The sequence below is a fragment of the Leucopleurus acutus genome (genome assembly GCF_964270905.1).
Source record: "Leucopleurus acutus genome assembly, chromosome: 16".
Lineage (NCBI taxonomy): Eukaryota > Metazoa > Chordata > Mammalia > Artiodactyla > Delphinidae > Leucopleurus > Leucopleurus acutus.
In genome coordinates this window covers 86,089,875-86,099,700 of record NC_139158.1, presented here as the reverse complement: position 1 = coordinate 86,099,700, position 9,826 = coordinate 86,089,875, and the positions used below count along the sequence as shown (strand labels likewise).

At 62.3% G+C, this 9,826-nt stretch overlaps 1 protein-coding gene across 1 annotated transcript in view; it reads right to left on the bottom strand.

The window, feature by feature from the left end:
* Positions 1 to 824: 824 nt before the first annotated feature.
* CDH4 (cadherin 4) overlaps positions 825 to 9,826 on the bottom strand; it is a gene marked incomplete at both ends in the record, with an annotated part of 550,963 nt that continues 541,961 nt past the window's right edge. The window contains 7 exons of the mRNA XM_082857436.1: positions 825 to 1,031; positions 2,855 to 3,019; positions 3,608 to 3,747; positions 3,973 to 4,206; positions 5,760 to 5,993; positions 8,017 to 8,159; positions 8,693 to 8,946. Coding sequence (XP_082713562.1) covers positions 825 to 1,031; positions 2,855 to 3,019; positions 3,608 to 3,747; positions 3,973 to 4,206; positions 5,760 to 5,993; positions 8,017 to 8,159; positions 8,693 to 8,946 — 1,377 coding nt within the window. The remainder of the gene's footprint in view (positions 1,032 to 2,854; positions 3,020 to 3,607; positions 3,748 to 3,972; positions 4,207 to 5,759; positions 5,994 to 8,016; positions 8,160 to 8,692; positions 8,947 to 9,826) is intronic.

The window sequence follows — 9,826 nt, the reverse complement described above, 5'->3', positions numbered from 1 at the left end:
GTTTTGCTTGTGGTTTCCTGGGACACCGTACTCTCCTGGGCCAAAGGCAGTGGGGACCTGGGTGGCATTCAGGGTCACAGTTGGCCCTGGGGGTGGCCAAGGGCAGAGATGGGGGAGCATCAGGGACAGCCCCTGGGAACCCCAGCTGCCCAGCTATTTCCAGCATCAGGGAGTCGGGGGCGGCACGCTTCTGTGGAAGCCCAGCTGTACAGCGGGCCTTTGGTCCACCGGCTTGGCCTGCCCCAGGCGGACTCGCTGCTGCAGGAGCTGAAGGTGGGGCCTCCGGCCTTGGGGACCCCCAGGGGGCCCGGGAGACCCCAACTGTGCAAGCAAAGTGTGAGCACTCAGAAGGCTTATGGCGTTTGGACCCCAAATTGTTTTTCTTTGTCAATTTTGTCAAGTGCGTCACCCACTTTTTTTCTTGATAGGAGATCGAAAAAAAGGACACATTCTCCCCAATTCCTTAATTCGTGACTTCAGAGCTGGGACTGGCCGGGGTTGGGGGCGCTCAGGACTGGCTGGGGGCGCTCCTGAGTGTGAGGGAATCTGACGCATGTACCAAAAGGCACTTCCATTCTGTTTTAAACAGCGCTTCTGTCCGGGAAATCCAGGCTCAGACGGTGCCTCTGCTCTCCGTGGTGCCGAGTCAGCCACCGCGCGGGGGCGGCCGCGGGCTGACAAGTGTTCGTGCCAGGCAGCTCCGTGCGGGGGGCGGGCGGGGACCCCTCACGCACCGCCGGGCGGCGCGGCCGCGGAGTCGGGAAGGCCCGCTGTCTGTCCCGTACGTCCGAGCGCTGCTCTCGCCTCGTCTGGGGCGGGCCCGCCTAGTCCTCCTGGCCGCCGCCGTACATGTCTGCCAGCTTCCTGAACCTGGGCCCCCAGTCGTTCAGGTACTCGTAGTCCTGGTCCCCAGAGCTGGATGAGTCCAGGGAGCTGACGGAGCCCGCGGTGGACCCGCTGCCCTCGTAGTCGAAGACCAGCAGCGAGTCATAGGGCGGCGCCGTGGGGTCGTTGTCGGCTGCGCGGAGTCCCTGGGGGCCGTGGAGACACGGGTTAGGGTGCAGGGCGGGGGGCAGAGGGGCGCCCAGGAGCGGAGCTGGGGAGGCAGGTTGGGGAGGCGCAGTGATGGGGCCTTGTATGCAGCAGGTGCTCAATAAGTGAAGGGCGCCTCAGAGACCCGAGTAGGGGCGCAGTGTTTGCAGAACGAGCTGTGCAAGAGGCCTGGGGGCAGTGCACACAGCCAGGCGGAGGGCCGGCCGGGGCCTGTGCGAGAGGCCGGCCTCCACGAGTCCCTGGTTGTTGCCACAGGGAGGGGAACCCGGGGTGGGTGTCAGACACCTGAAGTTGTTACCGTAACTGTGCGCGGGAGCAAACGGGGATGTAGCAGGTGTGGCTGGAGCCCCTGCCCGTGCCCTGGCCCCTTTCCCCCAGTGCCCGATGCTGGGACCCCTGGCCAGGCCACCTCCAGCACTCTGGCCACTGGCCAAGGGTGCCCCTGGCAGCTCCCACCCGGAGACCGTGGGAGGGGTGGACACACCTCCCCGCTCCCTCCCCCCGGGGGGCGGGACAGCTTGGAGGGCTCCCCGCCGGCTCCAGGGGCCTCCCGCAGGACGGCCCGGGGGCCTGTGCTGGCACTGCCTAAGCCTGCCCTCGTTAGGGAGGGGAGTACCTTTTCCATTACTCAGTACGGAATGGTTGGTCATTTCCATTTTTGCTTTCCTCTAAGTTGTTTAAAAGTGGGCTTTTGATTGTCCATCAGGGAGGGCGTAGTTTTTGGAGTTTTAAAAATTTTATTACCCTGTAGATGGTAAATGTCGTCTAAGCTGAGTCGGCTTTTGGGCAGCCATAAAAATTTCATTTACGGCCTGAGACACGCTCTGTTTCGGGGAATGTCCTGAGAAATCTCTTTTGTGTCTCTGCCAAACCACTCCCTGGGTTCTATTCTGTTTAAATAAATCCTTTTAAAGTCGGGTTCTGACACAGGTGGAGAAAGAAGTGTTGTCAGCCCCTCTCAGAGTACAGTGGTGGTAGAGATGGGTGGTAAATCCGCAGGGACCCGCGCTGGCTACACGGGGCATGGGAGGCATCCCGTCTGTGGGAGCCGCGGTGGGCGCGGAGGTGCTGGCTGCCCGGGCCGCGGCAGCTGGCGCTGGGGGAGAGCGTCTGGGGTGCAGCCACGCGCCCTGGCTCACGCTGTCCCTCGGCTTTACCGCACAGGAGGGCGGGAGCAGAGGTGGGAGGCGCGCTCTTGACGCCCTTGGACATGTCAGTTGGGCACCTTGGGCTCAGCTTCAAGAGGTGGGTCAGCTTTTCTTGCCAAGGGGATGATCAAAGGGACGCTGTCAGCTGGGACTCTGATGCTACGTGGTCTCCAGACCCCAGGGTTAGGATGGGGGACACGGCCACGTGGTCAGCTCTGGAGTGACGCTCACCTCCCAGGCCGTCCCCAGCACCCTGTGTGTGTGTGGAGTGGGGAGGGGCAGCCTGCGCGTCTGGTCATCGGGGTTGAGTGGACACTGCGGAGGCCTCTCCCGATCGCTGCAGACAGGAGTCTGGGGTCAGAGCCACCTTGCTGGTCCCCCTCCTGTTCTTGCCTGGACTGTGGCCTCAAGTTCCAGCAGTCTTGCTAAGCCCTGCGTGTTTGTCCTCACCGGGGGCGGGGGCAGGTTAGTCCTTCTGCAGCGGGGATACTAAACCGAGGCGCTCGGCCCAGGGCTCCCCGCCGGCAGCAGCAGGGCCGGCGTGAACCCAGGTCTGGATCTGCCCGCTCCGCCCAGCACCGGGCCCCAGAGAAGCGGGCTTCTTCCTATCTGTGTTAGCAGGTCTGCGCCCCCGGCACTGCCGGGCTACCCACCTCGCTGATGAAGTCCCCGATGTCTCCTGGGTGGGGCACCACCGGCCTGGCCGGGTACTGGGGCTCGGCGCCCACCGGCCGCTCGTCCACCCGCCGCACCCCAGGGGCCTTGCTCAGCACATGCTCCATGGCCTCCGGCTGCTGCAGCTGGCTGAGGTCGTAGTCCTGGGGGGGCGGGCAGGGGAGTCAGGAAAGGCAGTCCGGGTGGGGGGGTACCAGGCAGCGTGGGGCGCGTCCTCATCGTGTTCTGTGACTGGGCTCTGAGCATATCCATTGACCTATTCCGGGCCCCCCGGGCGCCCCCCCCCAGTCCTGGCCCCTCACCTGGTCTGTCCTTCCTGAAATGCTCACCCCACCTCTGTTCATCCGAATCCTGCCCGTCCTCAAGGCACATGTGGGGTCTGTGCCCGCTGCTGCCTTCCCCCTGGGGTCAACCCCTTCCCCATCTGCTCAGCTGCCACCGCATTCCTCATGTGTTCCTGGGAACGCCCACTTCACGGGGGGTGGTCACTAAGCTTTTATGGGCTAAGGCTCGCCCTGAGTCCCCAGTGACCAACTGGGCAGCGCCCCAGGCCCACCCTCCCTGGGCGCGGGGTGCAGGCGGCACTGGGCGGGGCTCAGTGGCTGCGGAAGGTGCAGATGAGGGGTGCAGGGCTGAGGGCCGGAGGTCACGCGGGGACCCCAGCGTGTGTGCTCCGCCAGGGCTGGGAGGGTGTCCCCACACGTCCCCGCTGTCCCGGCCGCGGGCCTCACCTGGTCCTCCTCGCCGCCCCCTTCCTCGTCGTACTTGAGGATGTTGTCGCGCACGTCGTCCTCGGGGTCGATGAGCAGCTGCTTCGTGTGCCGCTCCTTCTCCCGCCGCCTCATCCACACGACGAACAGCAGGACCATGGCTGTGGGGCAGGGGGCACTCGTGAGCAGGTGCGCGTGTGTCTGCACGAGGGCGTGCATGTGCGGGAGGGTGCGCACGTGTGGCTGCAAGTGCCTGTGTCCGTTACCGGGCACCCGGTTGGGCTGGGCTTCTGGAAGTCTCCTGGCAGGTAGAGCGGGGCCAGGAGATGGGGCTGTGGGCACACCTGGGCCCCTCCACCCGTCACCCCAGGACCAGCTGCACTCACTGAGCAGGACGATGATGCAGATGAGGATGGCCACGATGGCGCCCGTGCCCAGCCCGGCTGCCGCCACCGCGCCCATGGTGGTGCAGTCGCCATTCTCGTCGCACGGGCACACCTTGACTTTGATGATGGACGTATTGGACAGGGGCGGGTTCCCCGAGTCCGTGACGACGATGGGGACGTCGTACACTCCGGCCTCCAGGTACAGGATGCGCAGGCTGAGCTGGGCGTAGTCACCTGGTGCGAGTGACGGGACGGGCTCCACTCACTGAGCAGCCCGCCCTCCTTTCTGAGCGAGACTAACGGAGGCAAAGACTGATAGTGGGAACATCTAACACGCCTGCTTGGCTAAGACACACGTAGACGTGCGCACAGGTGTGCACACACACCCTGCATCATAGCATAAGGTTGAGACGTTGGCAATTCAAGAATAGAGCAGTGGGACTTCCCTGGTGGCGCAGTGGTTAAGAATCCGCCTGCCAATGCAGGGGACACAGGTTGGAGCCCTGGTGCGGGAAGATCCTACATGCTGCGGAGCAACTAAGTCCATGCGCCACAGCTACTGAGCCTGTGCTCTAGAGCCCGCGTGCTGCAACTACTGAGCCCACGTGCCACAACTACAGCAGCCCAGGTGCCTAGAGCCCATGCTCCGCAATGAGAGAAGCCACCACAATGAGAAGCCCATGCACCGCCATGAAGAGCAGCCCCCGCTCGCTGCAACTAGAGAAAAGCCCACGCGCAGCAACGAAGACCCAACACAGCCCAGGAAAAAAAAAAAAAGAGAAATAGAGCAGTTACAACACGAAGAATGATGAAATTATTTCCTTAACATATAAAGAGTTCGACCAAATCAATTAGAAAAAAACCCCATTTTCAAAGAAAAATAGGCAAGGACATTGAACAGATGGTTCACAGAAGCAAAAAATGGCCAATAAATATATGAAAAAATGCCCACTGGTAGTCAAAAGATACAAGTGGAAACAGTGATTTTCGCTAAAAGAATTGGAAAAATGCTTTTTAAAACAATATTCAGTGTTGGTAAGGGCTTGGGGAACAAGCAAATGCTATCAGAACTTCAGAACTTGGACGCCCTTTCTACCGAGGCCACGGCTAGGGAAGTACCCTCAGGAAACGCGTTGGTTAGGGCTCGTCCCATCAGTTGGTGATGGCATAGGACTCAGGAAATGCGTTGGTTAGGGCCCGTCCATCAGTTGGTGATGGCATAGGACTCAGGAAACGCATTGGTTAGGGCCCGTCCCATCAGTTGGTGATGGCATAGGACTCAGGAAATGCGTTGGTTAGGGCCCGTCCATCAGTTGGTGATGGCACAGGACTCAGGAAACGCATTGGTTAGGGCCCGTCCCATCAGTTGGTGATGGCATAGGACTCAGGAAACGCGTTGGTTAGGGCCCGTCCCATCAGTTGGTGATGGCATAGGACTCAGGAAACGCGTTGGTTAGGGCCCGTCCATCAGTTGGTGATGGCATAGGACTCAGGAAACGCATTGGTTAGGGCCCGTCCCATCATTTGGTGATGGCATAGGAAGTGGTCTGCGGTTACAGCCACTGGGATGGTCAAGGCTGAGCTTGTTAAAATGATGAGATTGGGGCCTGCCCTGGGGGCCTCCTTGGCGGCAGAGCCCCAGAGCAGCAGGGGCCCCCACCCCACAGGAAGGGGCTGCGCGACCCTCCTGTGAAGGGGTGATGGGCCCCTGGGGGCCTGCACCCTAGACTCAGTCCGATTTTCCCACTGGCAGGGTGCCAGCGGGCTGGTGCCCGAGGCAGGCTTACCATTGAGGCGGGTGATGGTCCAGTTCTTCCGCACGCTCGCTGGAACGAAGGGCAGCTCGAAGACGTAGGGGCCGATGTTGGGGTCGACGTCCGTGTCAGCCGCTGTGATGTTGATGGCGTTCAGGCTGGGCTTCTCGCAGATCTGCGCCTCCCTGGGCAGCAGCTCGGGGGCGTTGTCGTTGATGTCGATGAGGTAGATCTGCAGGGTCCCGGTGCCGCTGGCCGGAGGGATCCCTGTGGGCCGGACACGGGTGATCACACGGTCACTCCTGGGCTCCATGACCACAGACGTACAGTGTGCGTGGGACCACGCCCCAGCCCCACCCAGGACAGACCCCAGCCCCACCCGGGACGGACCCCCAGCCCCACCCGGGACGGACCCCAGCCCCACCCGGGACGGACCCCAGCCCCACCCGGGACGGACCCCCAGCCCCACCCGGGACGGACCCCCAGTCCCACCCGGGACGGACCCCCAGTCCCACCCGGGACGGACCCCAGCCCCACCCGGGACGGACCCCAGCCCACCCGGGACGGACCCCAGCCCCACCTGGGACAGACCCCAGCTGACCACAGCCCCACATGCACACTGACACTCTGCCATGTGACATATGCAGCCACTCAGCTGCACACACACAGGAACTGCACACACCTGCCCACGTGTGGCTGTCCCGTCCCCACCCCCCCCGCCCCGCCCACACCCAGCCCCTGTCTCAGCCCAGGTGCACAGTGGGGGTGGACCAGCGCTGAGCGGCCGGAGGTGGCCTGTCTGTCCTCTGTGTTCTGACCGTGGCCCTGCCCTTTGACGGCGACTCTGACCCCGTCATTGACGACTGCGTTTCTGGGCCGAGGCAGGCAGAGCATGTAGAACGTCCATCCCATAGCGCATCTGTGCTCTCCCAGGAGACGCATCAGAGCACGTTCAAGGTGACGCAGCTTGGTGCCTGACGTGACAGGTGGCCGATGACACAGCTCACAGTCCGAGAAGCACAGACGGGCTCTATTAACGCGAGCGGGACTTGTGCTCCGTTTCTGGTGTCTTCCTCGTGCTTTCCACTGCTCTGGCCACCGATGCATTAAGATCACGTTCTCATCTAATCTCAGTGCTGCAGCTGCTGCTCAGAGCAGCGGTCCCCGACCAGGGCCTGGCGCTCATCATGGCTGGCCGAGGGGCTGGGCCTCCGTGGACCCCGCGGGGTGAGGGAGGTGGGCAGGGGCTGCGGGATGGTCTCCAGGTCCCAGCTTCCAGCTGCTGTCGACCAAACCTTCGTGCAGCGGCTACTCTAGCTCCTGAAGCTTCATTTATGCAGCTGATCCCAGAACCCACGTGGCATGAGCCTGGCACGGGGCCTTTGCGAGTGCCCTTTCCTGACTCCAGGACGCCCCTCCCCGCCCCATCTTCCCCTGGCTTGTCCTTCTAATCCCGCAGGTCCTGGACCCACAGCAGGTCACTCATAGCCAGCAGTGCAGCAGGAGACCCCGGCCACTCTCCCATCCTCCATTTGGTTCTTTTCCGGCACCTCCCGTTCCCTGAAATTGTCTGGCTGGCTTGTTTCACACTCGTTTCCCTGGGGCAGAGACTGCTGAGTTGTCCCTAATATCCATTTCCTCTTTGTTCCTTAATAAAAGAACTGAAGCCCCAGACTTTACCTGGGCTCATCACTGCCCAACCAGAAGACGACATTCCCCAGCATCCCTTGCAGTGAGACGTGGCTTCATGACTGAGTTCTGGCTTTCATGAGCTGTGAGTGGAAGTCCTTAGAAGGGCTGGGATGTGCCCTTGGCCTCGCCCTCCTCCTGTTTGCCAGAATGTGGTCACGATGGCTGGAGCATCAGCAGCTGCTCTGGGCCATATGCTGCAGCTTGCCAAGGACACAGGAGTGGCCAGAGTGAGCTTGGTTTCTCATACCTGACCCTGGGCTGCCTGCTTCCAGTCTTCTTTTATGTGGCAGAAAGTAAACCTCCGTCTTGCTAAGATTGCTATACTTATTATGCAGACAGACCTGGTTCAAGCTGACACACTGGCCTCTAGAATGTCACCCATGCAAAGAAGAAGGCTCTTGTCTGTTTTGCTCACTGATGGATAGAGCCTGGCACATGGCAGGAGCCCAGGGAGCTGTAACAGTGGTGGTAACAGTGCCCAGCTCCCCTGGCGCCTGCATCAGTGAAGCACCAGGCCCAGGGCTTCGAATGGGCGAGGGCGAGGGCGAGGGCGAGGGCGGGCCCCCCCCCCCCCGTGTCTCCCTGCCCCTGGGCGCACCGTTGTCCGCTGCCAGGAAGGTGGCCTCATAGACGTTGTTTCTGATGTAGGGAGACTCGCGGTCGAGGACGGCCGCCGTGCTGATCTGACCGTTGGTGGCGTTAATGTGCAGCCAGTTCGCTGGGTCCGACAGCTTTGAGTATCTGCGGGGGAGGGAGGGGAGGGGTGAGGCGAGGGGCTGGGGGAGCCCCTCCTGGCCGCCCGCCTGCCGAGCTCGCGCGGGGTGGGGGTGGGGGTCCTCCCACGCGGGACGGTGACAACAGCGGCTGGAAGTCTCCAAGGAGAACGGGCTATTTAACCTCACGAGGACCCTGGGAGGCAGATTCTCCCATCGCCCCCTTTACAGGCGGGGAGACGGAGGGGCAGAGGGGGCTGGTGACTCACAGAATCGTAAGCGCAGGAGCGTCAAGCGGGGTCAGGACCCAGCCTGACTCTAGATGCGGCTGAATGTCCTTCAAGCTTTTCCCACCGTCTCGTGTCAGGGCAGCCTGGCGGCCGGTGATGCCAGCTGTCCCCAGACTGGGCTTCCCTGCCTGGGGACACCACAAGTCGGGGATGCCCCCAAGCGCCCACCCGGGACTTTCTGGGTTGCAGGTTTCACTGGGCATTCAGGCCTCTTCTCTATGGAAGACGGGGCTCCCCTTTCCCAGGGCCCGAGGGTGCTCTGTGGGCCCACCTCACGGCCTGATGCATGAACCGGTCAGGGTCCACTGCCGAAAACGTGGTTAGCACGGTGCCGGTGGGCACGCCCTCCTCCAGGCGGATCAGCTTGTGGTTCGAGGGGAAGTAGGGGGCCTCGTTGATGTCCATGACTGAGATGGTCACCCCGGCCGTGGACTGGAAGGACATCTGGATCCCGCTGGCCAGGGGCGCCTGGTTGGACACCATCACGGTCAGCATGAACGCTCTGTTCAGCTCATAGTCGACCGCCTGGAATGAGAGGCGCCGGGGCGGGGAGCTGGCTTAGGTGCCCGCGAGGCTGTCAGGGAGGGTGGTGCCCGTGGGGCTGCTTGGTCTGCACCCGCCCTGCTCTGGGCCCAGGAGGTCAGTCCCGAGGGGTGCCGTCCCCCAGCTTCCCACGTCATGGAGTGGCAGTAGCTGGGCTCCTCGGGGGCTACGGCTCCCGCCAGGCACACCTCCTAGCCAGCGGCTCCGGCACTCATCAAGCATTAGGAGTGCGGGGGCCCCACCCTGCTCCCTGCAGCCTGGCAGGTCGAGGGCCCGGCTCTTGTCTGTCCAGGGTGCCTCACCAGGTGTGGTGGGTGGAAGGGTGGCCTCCAAGGATACGTCCCTCTGGAACCTGTGACTGTGACCTTTGGCAAATAGGGTTTTTGTAGATGTAATGAAGTTAAAGGTCTCGAGAGGGAGTCACCTTGGATTGAAGGGGCCCCCGATTCAAGCTTGGGTGCCCTGTGAGTTAGGGGAGGGAGACTGGAGACACAGAAAGGGGCCAGGTGAAGACAGGCACAGGCTGGGGTGACGCAGCTCCAAGCCAGGGATGGCCAGCAACCCCAGAAGCTGGACGGGGCAGGAGGGATCCTCCCAGGACCTCCAGAGGGAGCACAGCCCCGCCGATGCCTTGATCTTGGACGTCTGGCCTCCAGAGCTGTGAGAGCGCATCCTTCAGTTGTTCTAACCCACCTGGTCTGTGGTAAGTTTACAGCAGCCCCAGGACACCAACACACCAGGTCTCACGGAGCCCCCTCACCTCTGTGCGTGGCCCTTGCATGACCATTCTCTCCAGTTGACACACATTTTGGGGGTGTCAGGACCCCGGATGATAAATGTTAGTGTGGTTCTATTGTCTACA